This window comes from Penicillium verhagenii (assembly GCF_028828195.1).
Source record: "Penicillium verhagenii strain IBT 33310 chromosome Unknown utg000008l_segment0_segment0, whole genome shotgun sequence".
Lineage (NCBI taxonomy): Eukaryota > Fungi > Ascomycota > Eurotiomycetes > Eurotiales > Aspergillaceae > Penicillium > Penicillium verhagenii.
This window is the reverse complement of record NW_026643172.1, coordinates 1,277,718-1,297,342: the sequence shown is the minus strand read 5'-3', so window position 1 is coordinate 1,297,342 and position 19,625 is coordinate 1,277,718. Positions and strand designations below refer to the sequence as shown.

The 19,625-nt window shown below is 49.6% G+C and overlaps 7 protein-coding genes across 7 annotated transcripts; 3 read left to right on the top strand and 4 right to left on the bottom strand.

Moving 5' to 3' along the window:
• Positions 1-156: 156 nt before the first annotated feature.
• N7466_008457 (MATE family efflux transporter) lies at positions 157-1,733 on the top strand (the record flags this gene model as incomplete). The annotated part of the gene is made up of 2 exons (XM_057167846.1): positions 157-775; positions 847-1,733. The coding sequence occupies 2 exons, from the start codon at positions 157-159 to the stop codon at positions 1,731-1,733; spliced, it is 1,506 nt and encodes a 501-aa protein (XP_057018477.1).
• A 778-nt stretch (positions 1,734-2,511) lies between these two features.
• Positions 2,512-6,007, bottom strand: ireA (bifunctional endoribonuclease/protein kinase IRE1; the record flags this gene model as incomplete). Its single annotated transcript, XM_057167845.1, has 2 exons — positions 2,512-2,968; positions 3,036-6,007. 2 exons carry the CDS (start codon positions 6,005-6,007, stop codon positions 2,512-2,514), a joined length of 3,429 nt encoding a protein of 1,142 aa, XP_057018476.1.
• Positions 6,008-7,091: 1,084 nt separating this feature from the next.
• On the bottom strand, positions 7,092-8,616 carry N7466_008455 (glycoside hydrolase family 76 protein; the record flags this gene model as incomplete). The annotated part of the gene is made up of 3 exons (XM_057167844.1): positions 7,092-7,685; positions 7,748-8,439; positions 8,526-8,616. The coding sequence occupies 3 exons, from the start codon at positions 8,614-8,616 to the stop codon at positions 7,092-7,094; spliced, it is 1,377 nt and encodes a 458-aa protein (XP_057018475.1).
• A 1,418-nt stretch (positions 8,617-10,034) lies between these two features.
• N7466_008454 (chaperonin-containing T-complex subunit CCT2) lies at positions 10,035-11,860 on the bottom strand (the record flags this gene model as incomplete). Its single annotated transcript, XM_057167843.1, has 4 exons — positions 10,035-10,094; positions 10,166-11,540; positions 11,625-11,782; positions 11,858-11,860. The coding sequence occupies 4 exons, from the start codon at positions 11,858-11,860 to the stop codon at positions 10,035-10,037; spliced, it is 1,596 nt and encodes a 531-aa protein (XP_057018474.1).
• Positions 11,861-12,103: 243 nt separating this feature from the next.
• Positions 12,104-14,118, top strand: N7466_008453 (WD40 repeat domain-containing peptidylprolyl isomerase; the record flags this gene model as incomplete). Its single annotated transcript, XM_057167842.1, has 3 exons — positions 12,104-12,176; positions 12,245-12,622; positions 12,683-14,118. 3 exons carry the CDS (start codon positions 12,104-12,106, stop codon positions 14,116-14,118), a joined length of 1,887 nt encoding a protein of 628 aa, XP_057018473.1.
• Positions 14,119-14,492: 374 nt separating this feature from the next.
• N7466_008452 (uncharacterized protein) lies at positions 14,493-15,079 on the bottom strand (the record flags this gene model as incomplete). The annotated part of the gene is made up of 3 exons (XM_057167841.1): positions 14,493-14,858; positions 14,940-14,970; positions 15,057-15,079. The coding sequence occupies 3 exons, from the start codon at positions 15,077-15,079 to the stop codon at positions 14,493-14,495; spliced, it is 420 nt and encodes a 139-aa protein (XP_057018472.1).
• A 2,844-nt stretch (positions 15,080-17,923) lies between these two features.
• N7466_008451 (uncharacterized protein) lies at positions 17,924-19,426 on the top strand (the record flags this gene model as incomplete). Its single annotated transcript, XM_057167840.1, has 1 exon — positions 17,924-19,426. The coding sequence occupies one exon, from the start codon at positions 17,924-17,926 to the stop codon at positions 19,424-19,426; it is 1,503 nt and encodes a 500-aa protein (XP_057018471.1).
• Between the last annotated feature and the right edge of the window lie 199 nt (positions 19,427-19,625).

Here is a 19,625-nt window from a genome sequence, read left to right as displayed (position 1 = left end):
TACGAGTTCTACGAGTCTTCTTTTCGAATCATTCACACGTGCTCGCTAGATAATCCGAACCCTATTACCCTATTTACCAGACCGGCGTTCCTATTGTTCTATCAAAGGAGTCTTGGGGGGTTACTTATCTGAATTTTGGATCGTGGGGTAGTAAACATGTCGCATGTCACCGACGATGCCCGAATAGACAATGTCAATGGCCAAGACCATGACTCGCCAAATGAACAAACCTCGCTCCTTCCACACCCGACTCCTCATCCCACCACATGGAGCGAAATTGAGAGTCAAAGAAAATTCTCTGATTCTCCCGGGAAATGGTGGCTAGCAGAATGTTGGGGGTTATTGAAGGACTCGTTGCCCGTGATCTTTGGATATACGTTACAAATGAGTCTACAAACCACGACGGCAATTATCATAGGACAATCTTCTCCCATGAACTTGGCGGTTGCAGCATTTTCACAGATGTTTGCGCTAGTTACTGGGTGGATGATTGCCTTGGGAGGAACAACGGCTCTTGATACTATTGCTTCGTCAACCTTCACTGGCAGTGAGAACAAGCATGATCTGGGAATCTTGCTTCAACGGGCGCTCGTTGTTTTGAGCATCTTTTTCATACCCATCGCTTTTCTCTGGGCTTATTCGGATCCTTTATTCAGAATGCTTGGTCAAGATCCTGAGCTCTCCTATCTTAGTTCACAGTATCTCACGGTATTGATCCCTGGTGGACTCGGGTATATCTTTTTTGAGGTCATGAAGAAGTACCTGCAAGCTCAAGGTAGAAAGACTCACCAGCCCATGTCATCATTACTATGGAAAAATTACTAACTAGGTGTTGTTTTTATATAGGACTAATGAGAGCCGGAACGTATGTGCTTTTGATCGTTTTGCCATGCCATGTGGCAATGACCTATCTCTTCTGCTATAAACTGGAAATCGGCCTACTCGGCGCTCCTCTAGCTTCCGACATCTCATACTGGCTAGCCTTTGCTCTCCTGGTACTTTACAGCAAGCTCATTGCTGGCTCTGAGTGCTGGGGTGGCTTCTCGAGGGCAGCTTTCGACAATATGTGGACATTTGTGCGGCTATCACTCTTGGGTATCATGCACATCGGAACGGAATGGCTTGCCTTTGAGATTGTGGCACTGGCAGCAGGGCGCTTAGGCACGATCGCATTAGCTGCTCAAAGTGTAATCATGACCGCTGACACCGTTATGAACACAATCCCCTTTGGTCTTGGTGTGGCAACGTCTTCCCGGATTGGCAATCTACTCGGCGACCGGAGTGCAAAGGCCGCGGCACGCACGGCTCAGATATCTGCATTTCTGGCCATCATCTTGGGCTCGATGGTCCTGGCGGTGCTTATGGGAACCCGAGATCATTTTGCCAAAATTTTCAATGATGATCCGCGAGTGGCAGAGCTGGTGTCGGAGATCATGCCACTGGTTGCTCTTTTCCAAATCGCAGATGGTCTCAATGGAAGTTGCGGTGGCAGTTTGCGTGGCATGGGCAGACAGCACATTGGCGCTGCTGTAAACCTGGTCAGCTATTATTTATTTGCCCTGCCGTTGGGCATTTATCTTGCATTTCATGGCTGGGGGCTGAAGGGCCTCTGGGTGGGCCAGTGTGTTGCCCTGTACTGCGTCGGAGTTGTGCAGTGGATTATTGTTACGTGCAGTCGATGGGACAAGGAGGTGATCAAGGCATTCGATCGCATGGATACCCATGATGAATAATAATCACCCAGGATCTACTACAATGATGCCGCCATCCATGGATTTAGTCCATCTCATATGCTGGGCCGAATAATGGTTCGTTGAGACTGAAGCCAAAACAGGACCTTGGAATCTATGTAGTGAGTGAGTAAGCTCACTCTATATACGACGGTCGATGAAAATTGGGCTTTGTAGTTATGACATCAGATCTCAACCAGATTGGATGAATGAATTAATGACAAGAGATTTGAACTCTGATCCACGGATATGACCGATCTTTCGTTTCGATGTTTTGAAAAGAATCTCCTTCTTTCCCCCACTGCTTGCTTCCACCTGACACCTATGTTTTATGGCAAATTCTACTAGTAGGACTTGAGAGTAGACTTGAGAGTAGTACATAGTCTTAAATTTATATTGCCATGAGACTACTAGTAATCACATGCATGCTTGAAAACCCAAGCACTTGCGAGGAGCTTCATGCACTCCAGCGACTGACGATGGCCTTGAATCTGAGAGTTGACACTCGTCTTGACATCTGGAGAGAACAAACGAGGATTCTGCTCTATTTTATGATACGCCCTTAGTAGGTTATGAATCGGTCCCGAAGATCCGTGACGAAAGTCATCCTCTTGTTTCATTTTACAAAATCATCGTTCGGAAGCCTGGCGTCATTGTTGGTCTTCCGTGGGCCGTGATGCACTCGTAAAAATTGCATAGATTGATGGAATATGACGATGCACAGTAAATCTCTAGATTCTCATATTTTTGAAATTAAGGTGCTCAATCTTTTTGCTAACATCTACTCCGGTGGTTGGAAGTACCGTTGGAACCGATCGATCTGGGTCAATTGTAGCTCAGCAATGACCCAGTGGCAGCTCATCAAGAGACTGGGGAATCGGACCGTCCAGAAGTTCAGATACCCTTCCGGCAGTCCGCCAATATGCGTTTTCAGGTTCTCTGGCATGTCGTTGTAGTGGTTACGCTTGTTACGGAGAGCACGGAGTAAATCCAGCATCCGGTCACCAGTGTACTTACGCTGCTTGCCAAGGTTATCCTTGAAGTCGCGAGGGAGCAGGCGCAGGAAATCCATTTCGGGTCCAAGAACTTGCGGGGCCACCGACTCCAAGCAAAGAAGTGCATCTGACGGGGGATCACGCGATTCAAATTCAAAATGATCCGATACGTCACAGAGGAAGCTTAGTCGATCAGATGGAGGCCAAAAGAAGGGATGCATCAGGACTGCACTGGCATCGGGGCTGTTGGGGAGGAAGAGTTAGTATCAAGTAAGAAAACTGACTGGAATTTTGAGAAGTTTAAACATACCGATGGCGTGGTTCAAGAGATAACATAGAACGAATAAGGTCATCCGCCTCAAAGGCGTAATCACCTAAACGATCCAACTCTTGTAGATCAAATTGGCCCTTAACGATATTGGCCTCTCGCATGAATTTGCCATTCTTGTCGAACGGATGGCTGCCCCTGGTCAATACATAATAAAAGACGCAGCCCAGGGAAAAAATGTCAATGGCGCGGGTGGCACGGCGATTCGTCTGAGGATCCACGACAGCAGGCTCAGAAGATTCGGTGTGCTGGGACGCAAGACTCAATGGCCCAGTATCGTCATCCACAAGTAGTTCCGGTGCTCGCCAGCCAGAGGTTCCGGCAGCGTGAGCAGTAGTAGCTCGGAAAGAGCTCTGGTTATCCTCCAGTTTCTTGCACAGGCCAAAGTCGGAGATCAGGAGACGAATGGCGCGCGACGCTGTTCGCCCACGAGGCATGGCTACCAGGATATTTTGTGGTTTCAAGTCACGGTGAACGATCTTGAGCGAATGCAAGTATCGAACTCCTTGGGTGATCTGACGAAGAACATCTGGCAGATCCAGGCCCCCTTGTATCAGCTCCGGGAACTGAATTGGCCGTTCAATGACATCCTGGAGAGATGCTGGGCAGAGCTCCAGGCCAATATACAAGAACCCAGTAGCCTGTTCACGGCAAAAGTAGCGAATGACGTTATGGTGGTCGTCGCTCTCTTGTAGCAGACCCACCTCGTGTGATGCAATGTCATAAAATTCCATAAGCATGCGCTTTACAGCCACATTTCGACCATCGAATGTACCGCGATAGACCACAGTTCCGTGGCTGCCATGACCAAGAACGACGTTTGTGAAGACCTCCAATCGTCCAATACGAACGACGCCATCCGATTGCACAATTTCAGCCGATACAGTGTGTGTCAAGTGAGCGTCAGATTCATGACGAGTCTGTGAGGCCAGACGATTCACCAGCTCAACTCCCTGGTCAGAATGCTCGCCGACCTCACCTTCGGTGCCAGGCTTCTTCTTGCGGCGGTGACCTTTTCCACCTCGTGTACCACGAGACCGTTTCTTCTTTGCTGGTTTGTCTGGATCTTGACTTCCTTCGTCTAGTTCCCCTTCCTCTGTTTCACGGTCAGGCTCACTAATCTTGACGCGGGGAGTTCTATCCGGTGGCATGCTGCGATCTCGGGAGGGACGTGGAGTGGCATCCCCGGAGTCTATCAAGTCAACATCGACAGTCACATCAGCCATTGGCTGAGGGGTAGACGCGCGAGGCAAATCTGGTGTTGTACCCAGAATGGGCGTAGTTGGCGCCGAGAGAGCGGACTTGTCGTTCGAGCTGATGATGTTCTTAATGTCTAGCTTCTGCTTGGCCAGGTCTCTAATGTGATGCGAGTTGAAGTAGATGAATGTACCGATGAAGAGCAGAATAAGAGTGACGACAATGTCAAGAGCATTGTCCCAGCCTTTACGAATGATGGTGCTGTGTCGTAAAGCAGGAGGAAGAGCTAGCTCCGATGGGCTCCGTAGAACCTCTCGTGGTGTGTCATTGGAGATTTCTGTCGTGGAGCTGCCAAGTCGTGGAATAGATGGCCGAATTTGCGGACCATTGAGCGAATGTACACCAGCCAGGGCATCTCGCTGCTGATGAGGTGTCAAGCTCATCAGGGACTGCCCTCGGCGGAAGAAATCTTTGTCGTAGCATTGGGCCATGGGGGCACGCCCGGTAACCAGAGGATAGGTTTCTTCGGAGAGAGCATACCATCCTCCTGCACCAGTCGAATCAATGAATACGCGCGTATCTCGATCATCATCCAGTGTACCGTAGTCGGGGTCCGGTGGCTGAAGTGGTTGTGAGAGAAGCACCAATGGAGTTGAAGCGTCGGGGGCATCCTTGTTGTTCGGTCGCACCACATCGAAGACTCGAGCCACGGGGGATTGAAAGCGCTGCGTATAGCGAGGGCGATCCATCCGGGAATGATCAAACCCAAGTACAACACCGTCGTGCATACTGTAAACATGGCTAAGGTCCATTGTGCGATAATACTGGCTCTGCAAATCCATATCGCGGTTGTTTGGCGCCCATTCGGAGTATTTTAATGTGCAGATTGGATCCCCAGTCTCAGTATTTTGAATTGCAACGGCGTACTCAACACGGCCAAGAACCAATGTACCAGATGAGGTTTCACACTCCTCCGGGTCGAGATCTTGTCCATCCACCTTGCGACACTCCTGACCAGACTGGAATGGTCCACGAGAGCTGAAGACCCGCAGGATGCTGCCAGTCCGGGCGTCGATGGTATACAAGGTTGTTTCTTTCCGGGCGGTATATGTAACGGCAGGCTCAATGCCGGAGTATGGCGTTTCGTCAACCAGCTGCTTTACCGTCAGACCAAGTTTTTGAAGTCCTGCTTCTGGGCCCGGACTGTATATGTAGAGGCTGCCATCTTGGCTTGGTTCCACGATCCAAAGAAACTCGTCTTCAGGTTGGGTTGCGTCGAAGCTGGTGCGATTGGCACGGTGGTAGATACTCTCAACCACAGGACTGCTAGGGACTTCTAGAGCCCAGCGGGGAGCACCAGTTTTGCGGTCTCGGGCGTGAATAGTTCCGTCAATGGTCGCCAACAGGACAAAGTCCTCAACCTCCCAGTCCTGCAAGGACCGCGCGTGAAGCTGCGACGCCAGACCAGCAGCTGTACTGCTAGCCTGGGTGAGAGGGGCTCGAACGGCGCGGCCGGAGCCCGCCAGAGCCAGAGTTGCCAGGGCGCTCGCATCGTTGGATTTCACGATGGGAGGAACAGCCGCAGAGACTGTATGTTTTGAATATGAAGGGACTCCATTCGCGGCTAGCGGAACGGAGACTCGAGGGATGGAGTCATGGGACTCTGGGTGTTGCTGCGGAACAACCAGGGCTGGAAGAAGAAGAAGGGCGACGCTGGCGGGGAGGGTCGAACTAGCGCCCGGTAACCGCCACCGCATCGTGGAACTGCGGCAGCGTGGTTCGATCCGGTGTGTAGGGGAAACGAAGGCTTCAGAAGGCAGGAAGTATCGGCGGCATACGTCGTGGCAGGAGGAGGTTGGAGAGGTTGGTTTGGATGGATGGCGAATGTGGAGCAAATAATAGTCGAGAACTCGGATAGCGGATCATCCCCCACCCACAGTTGGATGACGGGATCGGAGGTAGAAATCCGCTACAGCGAGAAAGTAGAAGAGTCGATAGTCACCGGATTGTGACAGTGGCGGGGAGGGGGAAGGATTGGTAGTAAGTAGTCGCCAGTGGAAAGGTGAAAGATGAAAGGGGGAGAAGGGAATCGAGTAGTTGAAGATAGAAGGCAGATGGGATTGTGTGTAATATGTTTGTAAAATACACGGAGGCCCCGACCACTTCCGCCCAGCCGCCCCCTTTCTTATTGGCGGTATTACAGGTACTATGGCTGTAATAAAATGGGGCCGCGCCATCGAGGCTACGCAAGTGTTTCGAAAGCCCCTTGAACTACAATTATGGTGTGATTGATTATTTTTCTTTACTTCTTTCTTTTCTTTCTTTTCTTATTTTGTCCGGGATGCATCATATTGGTCGCACAGCGTGTGATGCAGGTCAGCCTGACTATCATACCGAGTACAGGGCAAAAATTCAAATTTACAAGCTCGCACTGATTTCTCTCCGAGCCGCAGGGTTGATCATGTCCGGGGAATTCGGCCTTCCCGTCCAGGCGCCCCATTTCACGACCAATCATATTAGATCTTCAAAATCCGTTTCTTTGTCTCCCAAGTAAAATGTAGTTTTTAAAGAGACTATGTCAAGATATGTCCCCTAGACGCCTGATGGAACCTCCCATACCGCTGAAACAGCACGCAAATCAAGGAGATATTAGGAGATGATAAGCGACAGAAAGAAAATAAAAGATACAAAGAATGGAAAAAGTGGAGACATAAGATCAGACCATAGGGTAACCGGAAACCAAAAGATGCACGCACTGCATGACAATCGAAGAGAGGTAAAAAAGAAGACAGAGAATGGAAAAATCGATAGATACAATAAGAATCAGAAAGTTAGAATATCTTAACCCCCTCGGACCATCCATGTGATAGCAACAGCCCAACCAGTGACGAAGACAACGGTCAAGATTCCAGCACCGGCTCGATCGCCAGTGTGGACCGTGTCCAATCGAGGTATCTCATTGTCAGAGCTGTTTGTTCCGGCACTTGGGTTACTCTTGGACGTTCCGCCGTTGTCGGCTGTGAAGGGCGCCTTATTTTTGAAAGGGACTAGATTTGCATTGAGGACACCCAGTACAGCCAGCTGCTGTTCAAGCCCATCCGTGCCGTCCCAGCTTCCCGTATACCATTTGGTACCGCAGCGTGAACCATCGGTCAAGCCAGTACAAGACAAAGCTGCCGCAGCGGCTGAGGTCTTCAACTTTGGCATTACCAGATCATAGGTTCCGGGAACGATCAGGGTCATAAAAGCCAGCCATGATGAGAAGTAAGCTCTGAAGGTGATCTGGTTTCGGTCACATTTCTCGATTGGTTCACAGGTGATTTCGCTGAGAATGGTCCCGTTGTCGATACCGAAGGGCTTCCCTGAAGGGTAGAATTGACCAGATGTACCTACCAACCCATCGACGCCGTCCAGCCACTTTTGGTTGCCATTGGTCTGTATATGGTCAGCTTTTTATATTCCATTCAGAAGTCATATTGAGGGAGTATGAAGCGCACATAATTGAACATGTAGGCGGCACCGTTGATGTACGTTGCATAATTATAGGTCCACTGATAGTCGCCATGATCCGTACATTGTGATTCACAGCTGGTAGTGTCTGCAATGACCCAATTGCTGCGAAGTAATGGCGTACTTGTACTCCAGTCCCAGATACGTTCGGCCCAGGTGGCATATGTTGCATTGTTGGTGTAGAGAGCCAAACGTGCGGCCAGCTGAAAAAGTCCACCGTTTGAAATGGCGTTCTTAGTGGTATATCCAGGCTGGTAGGGCCAGATCTGCCAGCGCATTCCTCCATGACAACTGCTGGTATCCCAGCGAGGCACTTGTGTGTTGAACACACCCTGTGCCAACGAGACCCAGGAGGGCTGGCCGCTTCGCTCCGGGTAATTCAGCTCTGCGGCCGTCATGGCTGCCAAACCCCAAAATACTTGGTCATCGTTACCCAAATACTGACTGTAGTTCGAGGGGAAAAAGTTGTCGTCGCCCTTCTGCCAGTACATGCCATCCTGGACTGCACTGTTGAACTGGCTGTCCCCGGTCAAGAACCAGTATTGAATGAGGATCATGAACATTGAGCCGCCCTCCCACCAAGTCCCATCAAGTTTTCCGGGGATAGCCTTGGATTGTCGGTCATTGTAGTAGTCCATCATATCAGCAGCGACAGTTTTGGCGGCGGTTTTGAGGGAGCCTGGAATGCGCGGCTTTCATGTTAGTCCATGCACCCAAGATCCAAATGACATGAGGGGGGAAGGCACAAGAATGCGGGCCACCAACTTTCATCATCCACGTCGAGAGTAATTGCGAGAGCACCCTGGGCGGCTAAAATGCAACCCAGAAGGGAGGAAAGCCATTTTTGAAGAATCATGTTAAGTGAGCGAAGAGCTCAAAGTCATTGAAACGAGCTGGAAGAGGCGCGTCGAGGAATGGAAATTTGAGGACGATCTTTTGCGAGTGACGAAGAACAGTGGGGAAGAAGAGGAAGGAAAAAGCATGGGGAAGAAAGAGCCGGGGTGTAGTATTACACTTAAGTTTGACAAGCCTGGGCAGGTCCCTGGTTCGGTGGGGCCCCAAGACACAATGTCGTATACAGCTGTTCGATCACTCAAGTGCTAAGAAATATTTGATACGAGAAATTTAAAGGTTAGCAGTCTATCAAGACCCATGGAGCTGAGCTATTGAGAAGGTTCTGTTCTCTCCTTTGGCATCTAGTGTCAGCTATATCCCTACAAGACCCTACTTATCACATGAATGGCCAGAACCCGCAGAGAAAAGGGACCTTGGCGCTTACCCCCCTTGCTGCGGATGTCCAGGCAAGGGAAGGATCGAATATATGAATTGACTGATTTAAGTATAGTATAGTACTAATGTCTTGTGCAGAATTTGTACATGTTTTATGTACAAACTTGAAGTCACTTGCCGCTTATCTACGGATAATCGTCAGGGTTGTCACTTTCCCCACTAATCATGCTACTAAAACATGGAAGATCGCAGATCACCCGGACTTACCAGTAGCTATCCCCTTTGCTTCGATGCCAAGACTTACCAGAGCAAATGGATTTCAGATGCAAGTCTGCAAGTCATATTCAACGTAAAATATCAAATATAGCTGACTGTGGCAGATCAAACCAAAGAATTCTTTCGGCAGAGTTGCAAGAATGGAGAAGTGTTGGCGTCAGGGCCCAGGTCCCGGATCCACAGGGGTAACTGGATCGGGACTAGTGCTCTCCGCTAGTGACATGATGTTTAGCGCCTCAAGATTCAGGCGATACATCCACTGACAACTGAATCAGGCACCAACAAGGCATCCATCCAGCAACCCTAGACAGCCGACCATCTACATAGCCTACTAGTTTCTAGAGTCTGTTAGACCAACATATCAAGTGATGTAGTACAATAGACTTACCAAGGTGAGCCCAGGCATGGTTTCACCGTATCACCGAATTTCCCATCATCATCTTTGCCTTCTCTTATCTCTCATTGGTCAAGTGACTAGAAATTACACGCCTGAAATGGGACTTCGGGATGAGTGTAGCGCGATACCAATTACTACTTGGGAGGTTTCAAAATTATACGGTGGGGAGTAGTCAAGGGGTCTATTAGCAGTACCTGATACAACAGGCTACTTGCACTTGAAACCCCGAGATTTGTATTAGTACATTCGGTAGCCAGGGGCTTTACTATTGTGTCATGCATGAAGCTAGTTGGGTTCATCTCTAACTGATAATTTGTGCTTTTTGGATTTCTAGAAGGTACAAGTCATCACCCATGAGTCGTAACGTAACTTTACATACGGCCTCGTTGTCTAGGCGCAGAGCGAATGATATTGTCAACACGTAGAAGCAGCTGGAAAGAAAAACATAGAAGTTAGTTAAATTCGAAAAAATGTTAGCAAGAAAAAGACAGGAAGCACATACCTCAGCAGCCTCGGAGGCCGATGACACTACAGCCTTCTTCAATTTATAGGCTTCAAGCACACCGAGCTCGCGCATATCCGCAATACCGCCACCGGGGGTCAACAGGTCCAGACCAGAGCTGGTCATGCCGTTGTTGATCGCTTGCCTCAGGCGGGTAACAAGGTCACTCGAGTCAAGACCAGCGTTGTCCGCCAGAATAGTGGGCAGCTGCTTCAGAGCATGGGAGAATGAGTCCACGGCAAGCTGCTTCTTGCCGGTGGTGTTCTGAGCTGCTTGCTCCACAGCCTTGGACATGACCATCTCCGCACATCCACCGCCAAGGGTGACACGGGGGTCCTTGACAGTCTGAGACAGAACGGCGAGGGCATCATGGAGGGAGCGTTCAGCTTCGTCCAAAAGCTGCTCGGTGGCACCGCGCAGGACAATGGTGCAGGCCTGGCCAGCAGCCACGCCAGAGAACTTGATCAAAGTGTCCTCGCCAATGATGACCTCCTCAATCAGGTCGCAAGAACCCAACTTGACCTGATCGGGGTGGTCGAAGGTGGAAGCAATCTCACCACCAGACACCAGAGCCAGACGCTCAATACCATCGAAGTCGGCGTGCTCGATGGACATAATGCCGGCCTCGGTGAAAAGCTGCTCGGGCCAGTTGTAGATCAGCTGTCGGTTGACGAAGCAGTTGATACCGTGGGCCTTGATTCGCTCAACCTTGGCGCGCATCTTCTCCCGCTCGGCCTTCTCCAGATCAGCCAGCTTGCCAGTCGAGTCGACCTTGACGCGAGCTCCGAAAATCTTGACCTTGTCTGTGTCCATGGCGGTGTTGGCCACCAGGATCTTGGCATTCTCCAGCCGCTTGGGCTGGTTCACACCAATCTTCTTGTCCATGATGAAACCTTCATCCAAGTACGAATCGTTCAGCTTGCCGCCGGCCTTCTTGATAATCTGGATGTGGCTGAGGTCGGTAGAACCCTTGAGGCGAAGGACGGCCTCACATGCCAGCCGGGCGAAGTGCTCACGGTCTTGTGACAGAACCTTAGAGCTCAGGGTGGTACGAGCAATGGCGTGCAGGTCCTTGCGGAAGGCCTCGGCGTCCTTGCTTCGGTCGATGGCAATGCCCTCGAGAGCGGTCAGGGCGGCCTTGCTGGCTATCCGGTAGCCCTCGATGATGGTCTGGGGGTGAATCTTGGAGTTGACGAGTTTCTCTGCCTCCCGAAGCAGTTCCGCGGCCAGCACGGTGACAGATGTAGTTCCGTCACCAACCTCATCGTCCTGAACCTTGGAGATGTTGACCAGCACCTTCGCCGCGGCGTTATCCAGAGCAATCGATTTCAAGATGGTAGCACCGTCGTTTGTCACGAGGATTTCTCCGGTTGATCTGTTATCCCGCTTCCTTCGTTAGCAATCCTGATCCCGGCCCGCAATCATGCAGATAGTATCATTTTGGTGTTTCTCCACGTACGCAGACTGTAAAATCTTGTCCATTCCCTTGGGACCCAGGGTGCTCTTCACAAGGTCACCGACCGCAATGGCACCAACGAAGGCCGACAGACGGGCATTCTCGCCCTTCTCCTCGGTCACATCGTTGGCGAAGATCTGTGTGGGATTGCCAAACGACGCCTAGACGCAAGTTAGCGGGGTTGGATATTCTCTCTCGATTGCATGAAAGTCGAGCAATACTAGGGAATAGCATACCATTATGATATGTGTAGAATAAACAATTGACTCAACTTATCCAAGCGACTGTTTGGAAGTTGAAGGCAATGAGTTCGTCAACAGTGGGGGGAGGGAAAGGAGAAAAGTTGGGTGGCCCGAGCTTCTGTCTTCTGCCACCGCCCGCTGCTTTCTCCGGCTTTCTCTCCCAGGGCCATTCTATCGGCGGTCGGTCTTGAGCAGTACTTAGAACCTTTTGTTTCGCTTTTCAATTCTCCCTGGCTTGAAATGGCAGGCTCTGAAGACGCTGCCGCTCCTGCGGCCAAGCGCCCACACTCCGCTGTTGATGGCGACGACCATGGTTCGTACATGACTCCTCCGAGCTCCCGCAAATTCCAGCTTGCGCAATCCACTAATTACGATGAGCAGGCGACGAGTCCTCCTCTGACGACGACTTCGGTCCTGCCCTCCCCTCCGAGGCCGCGCCAAAGAAGAAACGCCGCAAGCTTCCCTTTGAGAAGATCTACGTGAAGGCGCTACCCGCCTCGCCTCGATACTCCAAGTCCCTCATGCACAAGGAGCAATTGTCCTTTGTGACAGTCACTCCGGTTACCGACTTTGTTATCACAAGCTCTATCGATGGCGTGGTCAAGTTTTGGAAAAAGATGGCCGAAGGTATCGAGTTTGTCAAGGAGTTTCGTGCCCACCCGGGCGAGATTCATAGCACCAGCGTCAGTGCAGATGGTCGCAGCTTTGCGACAGTGGGAGCCGATAAGACAGTAAAGATATTTGATGTCATCACTTTTGGTAAGTGGCCTCTATTAAGCTAAACAGCGAGAATATCAAGACTGACAAAGTTGTGAACAGATCTCCTCGCCATGTACACTCTCGAATTCGTCCCCCGCTGCGTATGCTGGGTTCATCGCCGAGGCGCTTCATTACCGCTGTTGGCTGTGACAGATCAATCCAGCAACACCATTCAAGTCTTTGATGGGCGAGGAGAGAACCCCGAGCCCTTGCATACCGTGAAGTCCATTCACCGGAGCCCGGTAGTTTCGTTGGCCTTCAACAACGCGTATGACTGTGTCATTTCTGCGGACGAATCTGGAATGATTGAATATTGGAGAGCCGGAGACGGATCATTTGAGAAGCCGGACAATGTGTTCGAACTCAAATCGTCCACCAATCTGTTTACTTTCAAAAAGGCCAAATCAACCGCTACGGCCATAACCATCTCACCTTCGGGTGAACAATTCGCCACGATATCTTTCCCAGATCGCCAGGTTCGCGTGTTTGAGTTCGCAACGGGTAAGTTGTATCGCACATACGATGAGTCGATAGCTACTCTTATGGAGATGCAGCAGGCTGGAACCGCCCCGTACCAGTTGGATGAATTAGAATTCGGACGACGATTGGGAGTAGAGCGGGAACTAGAGGGCGAGTCAATCCGTAACAAAGTCAATGTCTCTTTTGACGAGTCGGGTCATTTCTTGCTTTATGGATCTCTTTACGGAACCAAGTGCATCAACACGTATACGAACCGCGTTGTGCGCGTATATGGCCGTGACGAGCCATTCCGTGCCCTGAACCTTGCCCTCTATCAAGGTCAGCCCCAGCGGAAAGGCGTTGTCACTGTTTCCATGGCCGCCAGTAGCAACCCCTTGCTTCAAGAAGCGGAGGAACGAGATGCCATTTTGATCAGCACTGGGTTTGGCAAGGTGCGCTTCTACATGTTTACCAACGAAACCGATATATCGAAGTCATCTCGAGATGTACAGAACGAGAAGCCCACCCAGGTTGCTGGTGGGATTGATGCCGGCAGCACCAAGGCGAATGAAAGTGGCACTGCCGCTGTTCTCCACACCACCATGGGTGATATCCATTTGCGTCTCTTCCCCTCCGCTGCGCCACGGACAGTTGAGAATTTCGTTACCCACGCTCGGCAAGGTTACTACAACAACACCATCTTCCATCGTGTCATTCGCAAGTTCATGATTCAAGGTGGTGATCCGCAGGGCGATGGAACTGGTGGAGAGTCCATCTGGGGCGGAGAGTTCGCGGATGAATTTTCCACTCTGCGTCACGATAAGCCGTACACATTATCCATGGCTAATGCGGGTCCCAACTCCAATGGTAGTCAGTTCTTCATCACAACCGAGAAAACCCCGTGGTTGGACAACAAGCACACCGTCTTCGGTCGGGCCGTACAAGGATTGGATGTGGTGCACAAGATTGAGAATGTCAAGACTCACAAGGAGAAGCCCGAGGTTGATGTAAAGGTTGTGAGCATCAGCATCTCCTGAGAAAGGAGAAATTGTACAGATATAAACGAATAATGACGATTCAAAAACAAATTGCATTGGCCAAGCCATGCGCACGCTATGTACCCTCATTAAAATCTAGAATAAAAAAAAGTAGTCGTATATAGTAGCATCGAAAGACAAATCCAAGCCAGCCTTGAAATGAATGTAATAGATAGTAGGTGAAGATCAATCCTTTTCCACACCCAACGCCGAGAAATGCAAGTGTGACGGGAAAGTCATGGTAAGCAGGGGGTCCTGACAGATCTAAAAGCCAAAAGAAAAAAAGAAAAAAGAAAAAAAAAAAACACCAAGAAAGTTGAACGCAGATCTCCGATATATAAATGCATCCAAAAAAAAGTAAAAAAAAAACGACCTTATGGCGGTACAACTTGTCTGGTCTCCACGCTTTGGAAGTCGACGGCAGCCGCAGGGCTTTGTTGTTTATGCAAACGACTCCCTGCGGCGGATGTAAGAGGTTTGGGTGGAGCAACATTGGTGCGGGAGCTGCTAGCGACCGAGTCGGTGGGTAGACTTTGCGCCTGGGACATCGGTTGGAGGTGACTTGGTTGTAATATACCCGACGCGCCAGATGCAGAGCTCAAGATGCCAGAGCTTTGAAGGGGGCCAGCGCCGCTCACTGGATTCCCGTACAACTGAAGACCTCTTTTGGTATCACGACGACGCCTAAACCAGACTCCAAAGGCGGCGATCAGGGCGAAGGCTATCACCAGTACGATAACCTGTAGCTTCAGATTAGCATTGTGATGATTTCGCATATCAATTGGATATATGGTTGTTTTTTTTTCAGGGTTTGCACGCACCATGACCACCCATCTGTAATGCGAGGGCCACCTGTTTACGGTTAGTTCAGTGTTTGTTATCTGCGCCGCGACAAAAAGCGATAGATTGCGTCCCCCCCCCCCCAAAGAAGTACCTACCATCCTTGATTCCCATCGGCCATGATGAAGGTGCCGAGTACAGGGAGTGTGGGAGATGAAAAATATCAATGGCCAGTGCCAGGGAAGACCGGATCAATGAGGTCAGAACGCGCGTGTTTCCTAGCGTGGAGAAGAAAGACGCAGATCGATGCAAGATCGATAAGCGAAGAGACGATTGGCCGCGAAGCCAATGATCGGTCAAATTAGAAATTCAAATCCAGGGTCCGTACGCAATTGCCATAATCAGGCGCGCCTAGCATGGGAATTGGAACATTTGGAAAGGGAGGAAAGAAAAAAAAATCCACCGGAATGTACGGAATCCGCGGTTTGTTTATTATTAGGTCATTTCGGCTATTTTCTCCTTGTACAGATTGGAATCAAATGGATATATCTGTAGTAGGAAGGATCTCAATGGGAAGCCTTTTTCGTTATCATGGTTCATGGTTCTTCAATAGATGGAGATTTGTTGGGGCAATGTTTTTTTCTCTTATAAACATCACTTACTCTCGAGAGCTCTGGCCCCAAACACGAGGGGCCCACTGCGCTGATCGCCAAACCTCCAGGGCTGACCGTTGGCCCAGGACCAAGGGACCTTTGCCGATCAGATCTAGAGCTTAAGTCAATTCTGCTCAGTTTACTATTAAGAGCTGGTCTTTATATATTCTAGGGTATTATTAATGATAAAACGTGTGAATATACCACTTTTGAAATCGTCGCTTTCATGACCCTCAATTTCCACTGTCTCAGGTACACAAGAGGTATAGTGGGGCCAGGTGAAATGGCCAAAACCCGGTTTTTTGATTTTTGATTTTTTTTTTAGCACGCAAGAGCTACTAGTACTAGTTACTAGGCTAGACATCGGCTAGCACAATCAGGATCCAGGATTAAAGAGATCACATGTGCGTAGTCAATCTTCAGGGTCTAGATCATATGAGGCTGCTTACATTCGCACAGCCTTACATATATGATAGAACGTGCATTCAAAATGTCCTGGGATTTACCCAAGTATCCCACCTTGGTAGGAAGTCAACTGGTGGGTAGTTCAAGCTTCGGATTGTTCCAACCTCGTAACCCTGGAATGTTTGAAGATGTCAATCCTCGGTTAAAAATACTTAGAGTTGTTCATTTACCCATTCCACTTTGTTTAATGTTGTTGTGACCTTGAAATCCCTATACTTCACATGTGCATAGTACAACAAGCTTGAAAGGCATAGACTGGGCGCCCGGGCGGTGATCTATGCTTCAAGGTTATGATAAAGTACACCTGTGCATCGTCAACATTCATCAATTGATTGGATTATGAGAACAACTGGTTCTTGAATGCCTCCAGGGCTTGGAAATGCTGAATACTGAACGGATCCATGTTACCGGCGGCATCGTGTATGTATTTAGGCGGGATCAGTGGATCTGCCCATGTGGCGTCTAGTGCGTGGGAAGCTATCAATAACATCAATTGAAGCTCAGTGGTTTCAATGTTAAAACAATGTACAAATCTCAAGTGCTTGCAGATGTCCTCTTCCCATTCTTCACGATTCCTACCACTTTTATCAGGTGTTTATTTGCCCGATTTAGTCAGCGGGGTTGGTCACACTTGCTGCCTGCAATGTCATAGACCTCGGGAGTCACTTTCCAAAATTGCCTACCTAAGGTGTAAGCTTGCACATCATGGTGAATCTGGGTTCATTGAACTCATTTGAAATTGATGTCGAGATTTCCCTGGAAGATTATTCATGTACTGTGCATGTGAAAATGGCGATGTACTTGATTGATTGAAATCCATCCATGAATCAATTGAATGAATAGACTCTTTCTAAAACAGATGTCCACCGGTAAATAAATACTCAAATTGATTACTACATTTTACATGCACATGTGTATTTAAGAAATCGATTACATACTAGTATGTACTGTCCTTGTCAACTGGTAAGAGAGGGGAATCACGCACGGGGTCATTTTAGGAAGCTTAAGTGTTCTTGGTCTTCAACCTTGGAAGAATACCATTTGAATATTCAAATGTTCAATATTGAATGAATATCGAAAATAGTAATATCCACTACCATGGTTACCTAAGAAGGTACTACGTAGTAGCTCGCAGGATAATGTTGAAGTTTGAGAAACTTCAAATGTTTGGAAATCATCCACCTAAGCATAGGTCTGGAGTTCTTTTCCTAACAGCTAGAAACCAGAAACTGCTGGTACTATGTACATGTAGTTACAAGGTACAAGGGACTAGAAAGCTATGAAAATGAGGTCATTCTGTACCCGTGACGAACATTGAACCCTTAATTGTTGATGTGTAACCTTGGCAAGCTTCCAAGGTTGGAGACAACACCGTCACAGTGTTTGAAGTAGCTACAGGGGAGCCATGGCTAGGCTTTATCAATAAGTGATCAATCCTGTAGATCCTTACGTATGGAGCTATGGCGTGTGAGCTCGATCGGATTGTCCTATGATGGTGTAGTAAGGCTGAGAGTCGATTCAAGGCAAACAATAGATGGTGGCGCGGATGACGTTATCCGATGTCAGCGATTTCGTCCTCGCCACGATCTTGTTCATCGTTCCCCACTTTAACCGTCAACACGTTGGAACTTAATTTAATTCTCCAGCTTCAAAATGTTGGCTATATTTGTCGATCTATATTCCATGTGCGGGGCACGTCATTTGCTTCCTGGATTGTTCTTTGTCTCAGAAATGGCGTCACAGTGCGACAAACGTAGTACTTATAGGTCGATGGAAGACGGGGATTTCCATCAATATCAATCAATTCACTCTACTCAAATATCCATCTATTCTCACTTCCTCAATCTATCTTCCTCAATCTATTCCTCTTCCTCTGAATCATCCATCTTCTACAACAAACCATCATCATGTCTAGCATCATTCACAAAGTCAAGGATACCATTGCCCAGCACAAGGAAAACAAGGCCGAAGAAAAGGCAGAGAAGGCCACTGATAACTACACTGGTACCAACGAGAACGCCTACGAATCCACCAAGTCTTCCAACCATGGACCCCACGACAGCAAGATTGCCAACGAGGCCGATCCTCGTGTTGATAGCGACCGATCCAACCTAAACAGCTCAACCACAGGCAGCTACGGCCAACACGATAGCAAGCTTGCCAACAAGGCTGATCCTCGCGTGGACAGCGACCTGGATAACCGCACCTCCCACAACACCTCCAGTGCTGTCCCATCTACTACTGGCGCTGCCTACGGCTCGACTGGCTCCAACTTCGGCACCGGCAACACCTATGATTCCAACCAGTCCTCAAACTATGGTCCTCACGATAGCAACTTGGGCAACGCGGCCGACCCTCGCGTTGACAGCGATCTAGACAACCGTGGTACCCGCAACACTTCGACTGGCTTTGGCTCGACAGGAGCTACCGCCACTGGTGCTGGTGTTGGTGCTGGTGCCGGCTACGGCTCGACTGGTTCCAACTTCGGTACCGGCAACACCTACGACTCTAACCAGTCCTCAAACTTCGGTCCCCACGACAGCAGCCTGGCCAACTCCGCCGACCCTCGTGTTGACAGCGACCTAGACAACCGTGGCACCCGCAACACTTCGACTGGCTTCGGCTCGACAGGAGCTACCGCCACTGGTGCTGGTGTTGGTACTGGCTATGGCTCGACTGGCTCTAACTATGGTACCGGTAACACCTACGATTCCGCTAGATCCACCAACCATGGCCCCCATGACAGCAATGTCGCCAATGAGGTCGATCCCCGCGTCGATAGTGACCGTGATGGCCGCGCTGCTCACCACCACAGCTCTTCTGGTCACGGTGCTGGATACGCCGCTGCTGGTGCCGCCGCCGGCGCTGGCGCTGGCTACGCTGCCTCGCACCACCACAACTCTTCAACTCACACTCCTTCCACTGGCCCCGCCACCTCTACCTCTGGTCCTCACTCGAGCAACCTAGAGAACAAGGCCGACCCCCGCGTTGACAGTGATACCCCTAACGACCGCTACTCTTCTTCCACTGGCCCAGCTTCGTCGACCGCTGGTCCTCACTCGAACAACCTGGAGAACAAGGCAGACCCTCGTGTTGACAGCGACCGCAGCAACGACACTGCCAATGCCACTTTTGTTGGTAACAACTCCCCGTTCGATGAGGATGTTCGCAAGGGTAGTCTCGGCGGCGGTGGTGTGATGCACATATCTGGTAACAAGGCCCCGACTACCACCCAAACTTTTGAGAAGTCCCAGAATGAGGGTGCCACTGGTGGTGCTTCCGCTGGCAGCAGCTACAATGCTCACCAGAAGACTGCTGGCCCCCACAGCAGTGATACTGCTAACAAGCTTGACCCCCGTATCGACTCGGATCTTGATGGATCCAAGACCCTTGGCTCCCAACGTTATTAGATTATGAAACTTTACGATAGTTACGCCTGTTCAGTTTGATGCATGAATACATTTTTAATTCTTTGAACGTTATGAAAAACTCCAGATTTACCACAGTAAGAAAAAAGAAAAGATCACGGTAGTGATATCAATATTTGTAGAGGTAATAAGTAAATAGTAAGATGGTAACAATATGTAGGAATGGGCACATGTGCAGAGA